Below are 16,482 nucleotides of genomic sequence, written 5' to 3'. Positions count from 1 at the left end.
TACATTGAAATTATCTTCGGAAATCATTTTATTTTCAAAAAGTTGTCACAATAAATACAATATTTTATAATATAGTGAAATCAATTGGGAACGGTACTGAGAGCTGTTTGAAATTTAATAAATTAATATATAATTAATTTTTTATTGGAAAAGACTTCTTCAACATTATTATTTGTTACATCAGATATGAAAAGTTACTGAGATATTCTAGTTGAATCATTCCCACTAACTTGCAGACGTATTGTACTGTACTTTCAACATGTAATATTTATTATTCCTGATTCACAAATTCTTGTACTGATACAACATTGAACATACTCAATAATGTATTTTCATTCAGTACTTTTTACTTACAGTATGTCAGTTATGGATTTTGTATAGTATAATTATTACTTAATAAATATTAGATCATGATCTTTCATCTTGCTAAGCTGTGTGATTTTGAGATCTTATTGCTTGTAATTTATTGTAAGTTGTGAATATTGGAATCAATAAAAAAAATGAATTTGATAAAAAGAACAATAATTCTTCCGAACTATCTTCACTGAATAACTTGACAAATGTAAGTACTCAGGAATTAATAAATTATATATTAAAGAGCTGGTAAGTAACTGGTTTTGATATTAAAGTAATTTTTATTGTATTTTGTTTTTGGAAAATATACAAAATAAAAAATTTAAAAAAAAATGGAGGAGGATCCAAGAAATTTTAATAAACTAGATTCTAGTTGATTGAACTAGATTGGCTAGATGTGGAATCCATAGCGTCATTGCTCATTGGTTTTTTAAGTATAATTCAGAAAAAAATTCACCACCACATCTCTCATATTGTTGCTTCAGTGACCTTATCGATTTATGAGAACTCGAATGGACACATCCAAAGATTCCGTTTATTTATTGATCATGCATGCTTTTTTGAAAGCATAATTGTTTGAAACAGGTTGATAACTGAAAATAAACTTTTTCGAGAAACACCTATTACATACCGATTTTAAGAAACTTGAATAGTCTTAAGAAATGAGAAAAAATTACTAGTGCACTTTGATGATAAATTAGTTTCACTATTGTATTATGTACAGTTACTGTAACACAAGTATGCTACTCCGAAGTGGACTAGTGGATCCAGTGGTTCACCACCTTGGGAAACTGTTTTATGAAGTTAAGAACTCATATTTATATGACAGAATTTAATTTGATTTAATTCTCCACTTATTTGACGTGTCGTTAGAAATACAGCGAGTCATGTGATACAAGACTTTCGAATCTTCATGGATCAAGCCCTGGATGACTGGATTCAATTTTATGAATTAGAAGAGCTCAATAAAATGAATTAGAATAACAAATTCTTGATAATCTCCAATAAAAAGTATTACGAGAATGAGTATCTTTGAAAAACATCTAAAAAGTGAACAATAAAGTATTATTTTCAATTTCATCCTATAGAAAATGTGGTAAAATGAATATGTCAACTACAAAAATATTTTCAACAAAGCTTGAATTGAGTGAACAAACCTCTTTGCGTGACGCCGAGTGCTGGTTGTTGTGGTTGCGCGTGAAGCCGGCGTCCATGGAGCGCGTCTTGAGACTGGAGGTGGCGTCGCGGTGCGGGGGCGGCTCAGGCGGCCGGTTGAGGAAGCGCGACCCGATGGGATCGCTGGCCGGTGGCTCCACGCACCGGTAGAACGGCTCGTCCGTCTTAACCGGGCTCGGCCGCAGGATGTCCGCGTACTCGTCCTCGTCCTCCTCCACCGGAGACGGCGGTAGTGGACCGAACTCGTGCTGCAGCACTTCCACCTTCACGTTGAAGTCAGCCGGGGGCTTCTCACTCTTCAACTCATCACGCTTCTCGTTCTCATCCTCGCAATCATCCTCAATTTTCAACTTCCTGTCCTCCTCAAGCACAGGAATCACCGGCGTTTCCTTCGACTTGTCCCACGGATTGAACACAGATTTCTCCTTGCCTATCTCAACATGCATTATCATAGTTCCTGTCGAGTTCTTCTCGTTCTCCTCCAGCTCTCTCCCACTCAACGAGTCGACGTCATTTTCAAATGCAATGAGTCCTCAGGTTGACCTGCTAGTGTCGGAGAAAAGGTGATATACTTTGTTTTTTTTTCAAGTTAACAGTTAGAATATGATTATCCATCCAATTCTTCATAATTTTTAAACCCTCATTAGCAGATTGGTTTACTTGGCGCCAGGATTCACCCGAAAAAACTAAGGCTGTATCATCAGCAAATGAAATTTGGGTACAATGTGGTATTTTTAATTTTAGAGCATCGTTCAAGTAGATCAAAATAATAATGAAATGTTCTATTATTGTATTGAGTTGAAATATTTGTACAAATTGATGTCGTTAGATGCAGCACACAAACCTTTAGTTTGACTGACAACGCCTGTAATTTTGTTTCGGGAGAAATCAATTTATTTCATTTAAATGTTGAAAAAAATATTTGAATGGTGTTTTTATTTTGAAAACTACACTGTATCATGGCAAATATAGTATTGAGGCCGGTTTACCTCGGGCGTGCGCCTGAGCGGCGTGCGTGGGATGTCGCAGCCGCGCGCGAATATGGGCGTCTCGGGCAGCGAACAGGACACCTGCATGTGCATGCGACCCCCCTGGCCCCCCTCGTCCCGCGGCGAATGGCCGCTGCCGCTGCCGCATGTGTTCGTGCGCTTCTGGAAGGTGCGGCGTCGTGACGGCCCCGGCAGCTCAGACGGCAGCGTCCGTCGTTCCGATGGAATCTACACACATTCAAATTCATGAGATTTATTTAGAGGAGTAGCATTATATTTGAATCCACTAAAGATTTCAAAAGAACTAGTATGAAAATTTTATACCATCGTTTCAAAGCTGCTCAATTCCATTTGAATAATACATTGAAATTATCTTCGGAAATCATTTTATTTTCAAAAAGTTGTCACAATAAATACAATATTTTATAATATAGTGAAATCAATTGGTAACGGTACTGAGAGCTGTTTGAAATTTAATAAATTAATATATAATTAATTTTTTATTGGAAAAGACTTCTTCAACATTATTATTTGTTATATCAGATACGAAAAGTTACTGAGATATTCTAGTTGAATCATTCCTACTAACTTGCAGACATATTGTACTGTACTTTCAACATGTAATATTTATTATTCCTGATTCACAAATTCTTGTACTGATACAACATACTCAATAATGTATTTTCATTCAGTACTTTTTACTTACAGTATGTCAGTTATGGATTTTGTATAGTATAATTATTACTTAATAAATATTAGATCATGATCTTTCATCTTGCTAAGCTGTGTGATTTTGAGATCTTATTGCTTGTAATTTATTGTAAGTTGTGAATATTGGAATCAATAAAAAAATGAATTTGATAAAAAGAACAATAATTCTTCCGAACTATCTTCACTGAATAACTTGACAAATGTAAGTACTCAGGAATTAATAAATTATATATTAAAGAGCTGGTAAGTAACTGGTTTTGATATTAAAGTAATTTTTATTGTATTTTGTTTTTGGCAAATAGACAAAATAAAAAATTTAAAAAAAAAATGGAGGAGGATCCAAGAAATTTTAATAAACTAGATTCTAGTTGATTGAACTAGATTGACTAGATTTGGAATCGATAGCGTCATTGCTCATTGGTTTTTTAAGTATAATTCAGAAAAAAATTCACCACCACATCTCTCATATTGTTGCATCAGTGACCTTATCGATTTATGAGAACTCGAATGGACACATCCAAAGATTCCATTTATTTATTGTTCATGCATGCTTTTTTGAAAGCATAATTGTTTGAAACAGGTTGATAACTGAAAATAAACTTTTTCGAGAAACACCTCGGCTATTACATACCGATTTTAAGAAACTTGAATAGTCTTAAGAAATGAGAAAAAAATTACTAGTGCACTGTGATGATAAATTAGTTTCACTATTGTATTATGTACAGTTACTGTAACACAAGTATGCTACTCCGAAGTGGACTAGTGGATCCAGTGGTTCACCACCTTGGGAAACTGTTTTATGAAGTTAAGAACTCATATTTATATTTGATTTAATTCTCCACTTATTTGACGTGTCGTTAGAAATACAGCGAGTCATGTGATACAAGACTTTCGAATCTTCATGGATCAAGCCCTGGATGACTGGATTCAATTTTATGAATTAGAAGAGCTCAATAAAATGAATTAGAATAACAAATTCTTGATAATCTCCAATAAAAAGTATTACGAGAATGAGTATCCTTGAAAAACATCTAAAAAGTGAACAATAAAGTATTTCAATTTCATCCTATAGAAAATGTGGTGAAATGAATACGTCAACTACAAAAATATTTTCAACAAAGCTTGAATTGAGTGAACAAACCTCTTTGCGTGAAGCCGAGTGCTGGTTGTTGTGGTTGCGCGTGAAGCCGGCGTCCATGGAGCGCGTCTTGAGACTGGAGGTGGCGTCGCGGTGCGGGGGCGGCTCAGGCGGCCGGTTGAGGAAGCGCGACCCGATGGGATCGCTGGCCGGTGGCTCCACGCACCGGTAGAACGGCTCGTCCGTCTTAACCGGGCTCGGCCGCAGGATGTCCGCGTACTCGTCCTCGTCCTCCTCCACCGGAGACGGCGGTAGTGGACCGAACTCGTGCTGCAGCACTTCCACCTTCACGTTGAAGTCAGCCGGGGGCTTCTCACTCTTCAACTCATCACGCTTCTCGTTCTCATCCTCGCAATCATCCTCAATCTTCAACTTCCTGTCCTCCTCAAGCACAGGAATCACCGGCGTTTCCTTCGACTTGTCCCACGGATTGAACACAGATTTCTCCTTGCCTATCTCAACATGCATTATCATAGTTCCTGTCGAGTTCTTCTCGTTCTCCTCCAGCTCTCTCCCACTCAACGAGTCGACGTCACTCTCCCTTGACGATGGTGGCGGTACAGGCGGCAAACTCTTTTCATCATACATATCAGGCTCCGAAGGCAGATCCTTATCATAAACTTCAACGGGCTCCTTTGGTAAGGCTTTGTCATATTCAATACTATCAGGCTCCAACGGCAAATCTTTTTCATAAAAACTTTCAGGCTCCAGAGGTAATGCTTTTCTGAACACACAGTTCTCTTCGAGGGATATACTTTTTCTTACAGGTCTAACGATAAGTTCCGACTGAACCAATGATTCTGCTTCCACATGATCAGCGACAGACTTTTCAGGTTCAGATATCACAACTGATTCATCTTTATTCACTTCGGATATCACAATTGATTCGTCAGGTATTTTTGATTGCTTGCTCTCCGGCTGTGTTGTATCGGTCTCTACAAGAGACAAATCGACGACCTCGACAGCCACATCGCTGCTGACTTTCTCGTCGATCAGTTCACAAAGTTCTTCGGGCTGTATTTGTGTGCTGATCTCGGCTTTGGTCACCGCAGTCGAGTTTTCACTTTGTGTTTGTTCGTTTTTGGACGGTTCAGAGTTTGAGAAATCGTCCGTGACTTGGACACCGACGTCTATTGACACCTTATTACTACTAATGCTATCTACAACAGTTTTACCCTGAGATTTGTGCTTGACTGTTCGATTGATGGTTCTGTCTCGGCGGTGGGTGTTGGTTTGGGTGGAGGGGGTGGGGGTGTTGTCGTCGACCAGCAGACTGGGCAGGGAGACCACTTTGAGCAGGGCCGGGGGAGGGGTGGGAGGCGCAAAGTCTGGCGGGTCGTCGTCCAGTCCTTCGATTAGACCATCTTTCAGCAGCGACTTGATGTTGTCGAACGTCGAGCTGCATCTGCAAGAATAGTATAAATTAATTGTATAGCACGATGTAGCCAACAGTTGAATAGAATAGAATAGAATCTTTATTGCAGCAATATCTGAGGTCTTCAGATACAATACAAGTGTCAAATATATACAACATGATATTGTTTATGTGTCAATTGAATTAACTGTTCCAGTGTTAATTGTTTCATGCTCAATTCAATTTAATTAATATAAAATAGCAACAATGCAAAACAAAAATATAAAAATATTGCTACATGGCGTTGTATTTCATACCTTGCACATTTATGGTTTCCTGTATAATAGGCAGGTAAGGGCAAGAATAGAATGATAGGAAATGAAGTGGGAAACGGAAAAGAAGGGAGGAGACAAAGAAGGAAGGGAGATAAAGAACGTTCAACAACAATGTTTTTTTGTTGTTTTATTTTGTTTTGTTTCCAATCTAGTGAAACATGAATGTAGTTCTCTGGTGGGGATGCACCACCAGAATAGGATATTTCGAAATGAGATAAATAAGCCACGAATTAATGAAAAAAACCTTCTTGGAGAGAATGACTATACATGTTGAAATAACCATCTTTTACCATTCCAAAATGGAATAGAACATATTTATTTTCTCTTTTCACTAGGATCCTTTTCATGAGCACAAAGTTGACATTTATGCTCATGTCTTCATCAACCATTTCTGCCGGTAACTTTTCTATCCAACAAACAACTTACTATGATTCATGAGCATCAAAAGATAGTTTTGTGTAAATAAAACTAGAAGAAATATTGTATACTTTTTTCCATTGATTGTTTACCTACTTATCTATTGTGACACAAATCCGAAATGTCTGTCAAAAGTGTTGAATTCTATTCCTATTTGTAAAAATCCTATTGTAAGGATTGAAAGTTTGCTGATCACTCTTTATTAGCTGTGATTAGTCACCGTTGTAAGCTGTTGTGATACAGTCAACAGTGACAACAGAATAAACTGTTTTGTTGAATGTATTACCTATACAAATTGTTTTCACAGTTATTTATTTACATGATCAGAGATCAAATATAACTTAGTATTCATTCCTCTATGTGACATGATACATTAAACTTATCTTGTTTTATCTCGATAAGGGATTAATTCATGATTGACAGATCAAAATAACGTGCTACCTTTTCATCTCGCCGAACTTGGGTGGCGACAGGCGGTGCTTGTGGCTGGTGCTGTTGATGCTGCTCTTGCTGGAGGCGCGCGACACGGCTGCGGCTGCGGCACCGGGCTGCAGCGGTTTGCGCTCCTTGCGGCGGCCCTTGCGGATCACGTAGGTGCCGCCTGCGGTCAGGTCGGCGGCGTTCAGCTCAGGCGGCAGCGTCACAAGCGACGAGTCGTCATCCTGACGCGGCGCCGACTCCAGGTGCGACGAGTCGCTGAACGGCGACAGCGAGCCGTCCTCCGTTCCCGTCGGCGGGTCTGGCCACTCGTCCTGGTCCTTTAAGCGCGTCATTGAGCCTGTACTGCGACAAACCAAGGCAATTAGTCTTTATAGAAAACAGGATAAAGGATTGAAGCTGGTGGTTCTGAACATTTTCATAAAACTTGACCTCCTTACTATCATGGCAAGCCTCGTTTGTGTAGTGAAATTTTGTTATATGACATTGGAAAATTCGTTTCCGACTCTTCATGTTGTAGAAAAATATTGTTATAGGACATCATGTAAAAAATTTGTTCCATACTAATACCTCAATATTATGTGTCATCATAGAGAAAATATATCGTTATACTCGTATTATTATTATTATTATTTATGGCCTTCATTGGACCACTGTAGTCAGTATCTTCCACCTTTACTCCGTCCTCTCTCAGCCCAATATTTCTTCATTCGTTCAGAAATCAATTTCCTTTCCTCGTCCGAAATCACTCTTCCATTCTGTGTCTGACTTTGATCTGCAGTCTGGTCTGTTTGTCCTTCAGGATTCTGATGTTGTCCGACTTGTTCTTCAAATCTTCGAATGTTATATTCAACTCTCTCGTATCCTCCTTGAGTTCGTCAATCCATTTTATATTTGTTTTACTTTCCACAACTTTTCAATAATTCTTCTGCTTAGTCTGTCCTCCGAAGCTCTAATCAGGTGACCGAAGAAAGATATTCGCTTTTTTTTTATTGTACTTGTGACAGGTTCAATTTCTTTGTAAACAGTTTCGTTGGAAGCTAATCTCCAGTGTCCATCTACTTGATAGTTCTTGTTAATACAGGTTCTGATGATTCTTCTTTCGATTTTTAGTAATTTGTCTATTGCGATGGTATTGGTAGTTTTAAAGATGGTTTCACTTGCGTAAGTTATTACCGGTTGAGTGACTGTCTTGTAATGCTTCAATTTTGTGGCTATTGATAGTGATTTCTTGTTGTAAGTGTTCTTTGTGGCATACTGTGCTCTTCTCAACTTATTCAGTCTACTGTCCCACGTTCGATTCTCATTGAGATTGTAGGTTATGATTTCACCTAGATATTTGAAACTGTCTACAATCTTTATTTCTTGATCTCCTATACGGATTTTCTTTGCAAGAGGTGGATCAGTTAGCATGAGTTCTGTTTTTTCAAAAGATATTTTAAGGCCAATCTTCTGAGAAATAGTCTGTAGTGTATTTATTTGTTTCTTGAATATTGTTAGCAAGCAGTGCAAGGTCATCAGCAAATCCCAAGCAGTTCAAATTTATATTATCTCTAGAAGTTCCAACTTTGATATTTTTTGGATTAATCTTATACCATTCTCTCATTATATATTCCAGGGCACAATTGAACAACAGTGGCGACAGGCCATCTCCTTGCCTCAAACCTGTTTCTACTACAAAAGATCTGGACAGTTCCCCTCTGAATTTGATCTTGGACGTTGTATTCGTCAGTGTTAGCTCTATCATTTTTATAAGTTTTGGATGGAGTCCTAAGTGTCTCAAAATTTTTAACATTGATCTTCTGTGGATGCAGTCGTATGCTTTTTTAAAATCTATGAATGCAATTGAAAGAGGCTTATTTCGTCTTCTGTAGTACGCCATGATTAGTTTGAGCGTGATTATTTGTTCTGAACAGCTTCTCCATGGTCTGAAGCCACCTTGATATTCACCAAGTTCCTCATCCAGTTGAACTTTAATCCTGTTATATATGATCTTTGAAAAAATTTGTAGGTGCAGTCAAGGAGAGAAATTCCTCGATAGTTGTCTGGGTTGCTCTTGTCCCCTTTTTTGTGTAGCGGATTGATTACTGCTTCAGTCCATTGTTCTGGGAGTGTTTCAGTAATCCAGATCTTTGTGAGTGCCATATGTAGAGAGGTTCGCGTTGAAACACTAGCATGCTTCCATATTTCCGCACTTACTTGATTTTCTCGATAAGGCATTAATTCATGATTGACAGATCAAAATAACGTGCTACCTTTTCATCTCGCCGAACTTGGGTGGCGACAGGCGGTGCTTGTGGCTGGTGCTGTTGATGCTGCTCTTGCTGGAGGCGCGCGACACGGCTGCGGCTGCGGCACCGGGCTGCAGCGGTTTGCGCTCCTTGCGGCGGCCCTTGCGGATCACATAGGTGCCGCCTGCGGTCAGGTCGGCGGCGTTCAGCTCAGGCGGCAGCGTCACAAGCGACGAGTCGTCATCCTGACGCGGCGCCGACTCCAGGTGCGACGAGTCGCTGAACGGCGACAGCGAGCCGTCCTCCGTTCCCGTCGGCGGGTCTGGCCACTCGTCCTGGTCCTTTAAGCGCGTCATTGAGCCTGTACCTGCGACAAACCAAGGCAATTAGTCTTTATAGAAAACAGGATAAAGGATTGAAGCTGGTGGTTCTGAACATTTTCATAAAACTTGACCTCCTTACTATCATGGCAAGCCTCGTTTGTGTAGTGAAATTTTGCTATATGACATTGGAAAATTCGTTTCCGACTCTTCATGTTGTAGAAAAATATTGTTATAGGACATCATGTAAAAAATTTGTTCCATACTAATACCTCAATATTATGTGTCATCATAGAGAAAATATATCGTTATACTCGTATTATTTGTTTTGGTGTTTATTATGTGGCTAACATGCTTATATCTTACAACTATTTGAAAGTACACAAAACTTTAAAGGCTGCCATTTTCTCAAGTAAAAAATATTTAATTTTGTTGATATGAAACAGCAGGAGAATATTTTTGAATTGAAAATAGGATAATCTTTTTTCTATGACGATGCTATGCATTTGTATAAATGTTTTCTGCAATAAAGAAATCTTGAATCTTGAAATCTTCATTGACCAAATTTGCAAGGAAACACACACATTTTCAGTCATCAAGATTTGAATTTCTACTATCCCTCTAAAGACAAAATTTCATTGGGAATAATATAACTAATAGACTATTACCAGAATTTCAAATTTGCATGGTCAAGAGATGTAAAGGTTTACATACGGAAACAGGAAAATACTAGAGCACTAAGAATTCGGACCGTGAATGATCTTCTCGAAATTGGTAATGGCGATGTAACTCGAAAAAACGAATAGTCTTCAGAGGACCGGGTTGAATAGGACTTCTCCGGAGCTTTTAGAATAAGATTTTTTATTTAGAATGAACTCTTTCAACGAGTTATGTAACATTCTGAGTGATGACGTTTTTAAGACGGGAGAAATTGAAGATGTGAATCATGATTTACTCACTGATAAAGAAACAAGTCCAGTTAACTATATGAACATTTTTCAAATGAACATTCGTAGTATTTATAAGAACTTTAATGAATTCATAGTGTGTCTAAATAATTTCAAAGTGTCATTCGATATAATAATTCTAACTGAAACTTGGTATTCTGGCGATAAGCCTATTAATTTTTATATAGATGGCTACAATTTGCTAAACCAGCCCAGTAAAATTAATAAATGCGATAGTCTTTGCATGTATATTAACAAAAAATATAATTTCACAGTTTTAGATTGTGAGTTGATAGAAGCTAACGCGCTGAGTGTTATTGTTGAACTGGGTAATGATTTGATAATACAAGTTATCGCAGTCTATAGGTCTCCGAACAGCAACACAGATAATTTTATACGAGTGTTGAATAACTATCTTGAATCTCTTCCGAATAATCGTAATGTAGTTTTTGCAGGTGATATTAATATCGATATTTTGAGCATTCCAGTACATTCCAGTATCTGAATGTTATGAATGAAAATGGTTTTAATTCTTTAATTAATATTCCGACTAGAAAAGTGGATAATAGTCAATCTTTAATTGATCATATATTCTTCAAGAATTCTACACATTCTATCGAACCAAAAATAGCTAATGTCTTTAAATTAAATATCACTGATCACTTTGCTACCACTCTTCATATAAATCTAAACAGTAAATTGCCTCACACTCCCGTCACACAGACAAATATAATTACTATGATTGATTTTAATAAACTTAAATCATACCTACTGCACGAAAAATGGGAATTTCTGAACAATGATGATTCTGTTGATATTATGGTTGAGAGGTTTGTTAATACTCTTACAAATTATATACATATTTCTAAATATGAAAAAAAAATTAATCATAAGAAAAAACCACTGAAACCATGGATCACCGCTGGGCTTGATAGAGTCTATTAATGAAAGAGATAAAATTGCCAAGCAACTAAAAAAGGAACCTTTCAATACTAACTTGAAAAATAAATTCAGGACATATAGGAACCTACTGAATAATCTTATAAATCGTACAAAGGATGATTATTATAAAACTAAAATTAACGAATGTGAGAATAATGCAAAAAAATTATGGTCTTACATAAATGAACAACTAGATAGGAAAAGGAAAGAAAATGAAATAAAATTAAATGCACATGAATTAAATAAATACTTTGTAAATGTTGGTAAAACTTATGCTGATAGGATACCTAAATATACCAGCCAGTCCGCTTATGAATTCAAATATAAGAAAAATAACTCGAGATTGACCGACTCTTTTGTCTTGCAACCGGTAAATGAAATTCAAATGAAAAATGCCATACTCAGTCTAAAAAATAATACATGTCCAGGTATTGATGGTATAAATAGTAAAACTTTAAAAATAGTAGCCGATTTCATTGCCTATCCTTTCACATCAATTATAAATAAATGTTTTCGCGAAGGTGTTTTTCCACAATTGTTCAAGGTCGCCAAAATCAAACCTCTATTCAAATCAGTAGATAAAAAACTCACTGAGAACTATAGACCAATCAGTTTGCCTAGTTCATTAACGAAAATAATGGAGAAAGTGATAAAATTTCAAATTATTGAATTCTTTGACTTACATGGGATAATAGAAGACCACCAATTTGGATTTCAAAAAAATAAATGTACTGATGATGCTCTAATCCATTTCTCAAATTCTGTGGCAGATTTGTTAAATAAGTGAAAGAAAACTCTTGCGGTTTTCCTTGATCTAGCCAAGGCTTTCGATACTGTGGCTCACAACCAACTACTAAATAAACTGGATCGAGCAGGAATCAGAGGTACAACTCTGAGATTGTTCCATAGCTACCTTGCACAAAGATCACAAATTCTTACACTTGATGACTGTGTGAGTGATCTGCCTCTCTCCGGTTATGGTCTCCCTCAGGGAACAGTCTTATCACCAATCTTATTCCTTCTTTATGTAAATGAGATACTCAGATTAGACCTGAATGGAGGTGTGGTATTTTCATTTGCTGACGATACTGTGCTGTTGTTTGGAGAGAGCACCTGGCAGAGAGTCTATGGAGCCGCCTCCAGAGGCATCTCCACTCTGAAGAAATGGTTAGATGTTAACTCCCTAAGCTTAAATATTAAAAAAACAAAATATATCGCCTTTTCAAGAAATATCTCTGGACATGAAGAGACAAATTGTACACTTAAATTGCATTTAAATTGTAATTTATTAGACGATGCTCCCTGTAGATGTCCTGAGATTGAAAGGACTAGTCAAATAAAATATTTGGGTTTGATAATGAAATGAAATGAAAATACTCTTTATTAGGCGGAGTTAGGACTAGAAAGTTCTTTCTACCACTCAACCTTACAGGCAAATAATAATACATTATGTAATAGAATTTGACTCAACACGAGCTTTATTCGACATTAAATATGTGTCTTAGTAACAGAGATAACAGATTATAAATATTACAGCTGTTTTATCATCACAATCTTCCCCCCTTAATATCAATCGGCACTCGTGGGGTATGGGGCGAGCTGGCGAAGTGAGACTGTCGATTCTCTGCCGTCGTTGTGGCGAACAAACGCATATTCAGGGTTACTCTCGATTAATTCAACTTTTTCAACTTGCGATTCTTGTTTTGAGTTTTTTGTCATCTTCTTCAACCATACTGGTCCAGGTGTCAATAGCCAGGTTGGTAATGGTTTTCCATTACTTGAGTTTCTTGCATGTAAAAACATCCGCTCATGTGGTGTGCAGTTGGTGCTTGTGCATAATATGGAACGAATAGAGTTAAGGGCATCGGGGAGAACTTGTTCCCAGTGACTGTTGTTCAAACCTCTCGATTTTAGGGCTAGCATCACACTTTTCCATATAACTCCATTGTACCGTTCGACTTGCCCATTACCGGCTGGATTATAGGGCGATGTTCTGCTGCTGGCAATTCCTTTTGATAGTAGGAAATTTTTCAAAGCTGATGACATAAACGATGTTCCTCTATCGGAATGTATGTAAGACGGTACACCAAAAAGAGAGAATAGTGATGTAAGGTGTTTTATTACTGTATTAGTAGTCATGTCAGGACAGGGGAAGGCAAATGGGAATCTGGAATATTCGTCTATAAGAACTAAAATATACTTGTTCCTTGAACTTGATTGTAGTGGGCCTTTGAAATCCATATTAAGACGTTCAAATGGTCGAGTTGCTTTGATAAGGCGGCCAGTTCCTTTGGCATAGCGTGGTTTCATTTCAGAACATGTAATACATTTGGAACATACTTCTTTTAGGCTACATCATCTATTGAATATGGTAAGTTCTTTGTTTTGGTCCAATGATGGAGTCGAGTAACTCCTGGATGACACAGGTCCTCATGAATTTTTATCAGTTTCTTTATATCTGTATGGCATCCAACAGTGGCACAGACTCTTGATAGTGTATCTGCTGGTATATTCTCTTTTCCAACTCTATAAATTATATTGAACTTATATTCTGACAATTCAAGGCGCCATCGTTGGATTTTGTCATTCTTAATCTTGCTGGTTTGTTTATTACTAAACATGAATGAAACTGATTTCTGGTCTGTGATAAGTGTAAATTCTCGTCCAAGTAAGTAATGTCGCCATTTCCTGATTGATTCCACAATGGCATAAGCTTCTTTTTCCACTGCAGAGTGCCTAGTTTCAGATGTGGAAAGAGTTCTTGAGAAAAACGCCACTGGTCTCTCATTCTGTGTTAATACTGCTCCAATAGCGTAATCTGAGGCATCAGTTTCCAAAGTGAACGGGACTTTTTCATCAATGTGCACTAGAACTGCAGATCCTATTTCTTTCTTTAATGATTCAAATATATTTCTGCATTCTTCATTCAACGGGAAGTGAGTATTATGCACAAGTGGATGGATCTTTTTTGAAAATTCTTTTATCCATTTGGAGTAGTGTGCAAGCATTCCTAGGACACGCTTCAATTCTTTCTGATTTTTTGGAGCTGGTAAGTCAAGGAGTGGTTTCAATCGATCTGGATCGGGCTTAATCATACCCTGACCAATTTCGAATCCCAGAAAGGTTAAATTCTCCATAGATATTTTACACTTTTCTTCATTAATCGTGAGGCCATATTTTTCTGTTGCTCTCCAGAAATTTTCTAAATTTTCATCATGTTCTTCTTGGGTCCTTCCGCATACAATAATATCATCTAAATAGGCATAACATGATGTCAAATTTTCTTGTTCTATGATTTGATCAATCACTTTCTGGAAAGCAGCTACTCCATTCGTGACTCCGAACGGAATTCTTTTGAATTGATACAGTTTGTGTCCAACTTCAAATGCGGTGAAATGCCTTTCCTCAGGCAAGATTGGTATCTGGTGATAGGCAGATTTCAGGTCAATAGATGAGAATATTTTATATTGCGCTACCTTATTGACTAATTCTTCCATTAGTGGTAGTGGATAGGCATCCAAATTCGTGAATTTGTTGATGGTCTGTGAATAGTCAATCACCATACGTTTCTTTTGGTTCTCTCTTGAAGTAACAAATGCTTGAGCTCTCCAAGAAGAATGACTATTTTCTATAATATCAGCATATTTAAGCCGTTTGACTTCATTCATCATAAACAAGTAATCCTATTCTGAATGTCGTCTCGATTTAGTTATTATAGGCCGACAGTCCGGTTGAAGATCACGAAACAATGAGACAGGTTCTACTGTAGCTTGGGCTAGAGCACACTTTTTAATTTCATAAGTAGGCCTTCTTGCGTCATTGTCTTCATTCAGTTGTAGTGCTGCTTTAGATCCACCGAAATCAAAAGTGATGGATGAAAAGTTCTTTAGAAAATCGTGTCCCAAAATTACACTAGCGCAACATTTGTTCAATACGATCAAAGGAAAATCATTATATTCTTCGTTCTGGAAATATATTTCACTCAAAGCGCACTCAGTTGTTTTAGTGTTGCAGGCACTTGAAGCAAATGTAATCAAATTGGAATATGGCATAGTTTTCATCTTCGATTGTACTACTAGTTTCTTATCTATAAAACTTGCTGTGCTCCCAGTGTCTAATAGTGCCAATGTATCTATTCCATTAACACGTATAGGAACAAGACATTCTGAGAGGTCAGTGCTGGTATTTGCTGCTGAAATTACTGTGGCAGATACCATTTGGTTTTTTTTATCGTTTCGTGCTCTGCATACTTTTGAAAAATGGCCTATTCGATTACAAGTTAGGTATGGTTGTCCTTTTGCTGGGCATTGGCTATTATCAGTATGATTATTATAGCCACAAAATCTGCATTGAATCTTCTTTTGGTAAGAATTGCGGACTAAAGTCGTTTTCTCGGTATTTTTATTCTCGTTTGCTAGGACTGTGTTAACATATTCTGAACTGGTTTCGTATTCTTTAGCAATGTTTTCAGCATTCTCTAACATTCGTGCTTGTGAGATAGCGTCTTGCAAAGTTAGCGATTTCATTTCGAAAAGATGTTGTCTGATTTTCGATGATTCTAATCCGGAGATGAACGCGTCTCGGATATATTCACTTTTGTTATCGTCAGCCGTGACTGCTTGAAAGTTACATGGTAAACTTAGCCGTTTTAGTTTATTATAGAATTGATCAATTGATTCTCCATGGGTTTGTTTTGCTTTAGATAAGCAGTAACGTGCATGTACTACATTTTGAGGTTTTATAAAGCTTTCTTCAAGAGTTGTTATAGCTTCTTCAAATGATATACAATTGCAAATACTTTTAAAAATATTCGGTGACACATAATTGATCAAAACATTCAATTCATCCTTTTTTGGGATTGAACTGTTTTTTAAGAAGTTTAAAAATGTTACCTTCCAATGTCTCCACGTTTTCGGTGCTTCATCTAAATCTTGGTCAATCGATAAAACTGTTGGTTTCAGTATTTTTCCAAGCATTTGGTTTTGCGAATCGTTTTCTCCTTCACTGACTAAATCTTGACGTTTACTCGTTTTTCTTTTCGGACCCATTTATTTTATTTATAATTTCGAATAAATTGTAATAGAATTTGACTCAACACGAGCTTTATTCGACATTAAATATGTGTCTTAG

At 37.2% G+C, this 16,482-nt stretch overlaps 1 protein-coding gene across 2 annotated transcripts in view; it reads right to left on the bottom strand.

The window, feature by feature from the left end:
• LOC111059742 overlaps positions 1–16,482 on the bottom strand; it is a 347,934-nt gene that overhangs the window by 66,927 nt on the left and 264,525 nt on the right. The window contains exons 8-10 of one of the 2 annotated variants that reach the window (XM_039423651.1): positions 6,916–7,255; positions 4,825–5,773; positions 1,512–1,964 (exon numbers count right to left, since the gene is read on the bottom strand). In XM_039423651.1, coding sequence (XP_039279585.1) covers positions 1,512–1,964; positions 4,825–5,773; positions 6,916–7,255 — 1,742 coding nt within the window. Of the gene's footprint in view, positions 1–1,511; positions 1,965–4,824; positions 5,774–6,915; positions 7,260–16,482 lie in introns of both variants that reach the window. The other variant, XM_039423652.1, reaches the window with a different exon arrangement.

This window comes from Nilaparvata lugens, chromosome 3 (genome assembly GCF_014356525.2).
Source record: "Nilaparvata lugens isolate BPH chromosome 3, ASM1435652v1, whole genome shotgun sequence".
In the NCBI taxonomy this organism is placed as follows: Eukaryota; Metazoa; Arthropoda; class Insecta; order Hemiptera; family Delphacidae; genus Nilaparvata; species Nilaparvata lugens.
This window is presented reverse-complemented; position numbering and strand designations above follow the sequence as displayed.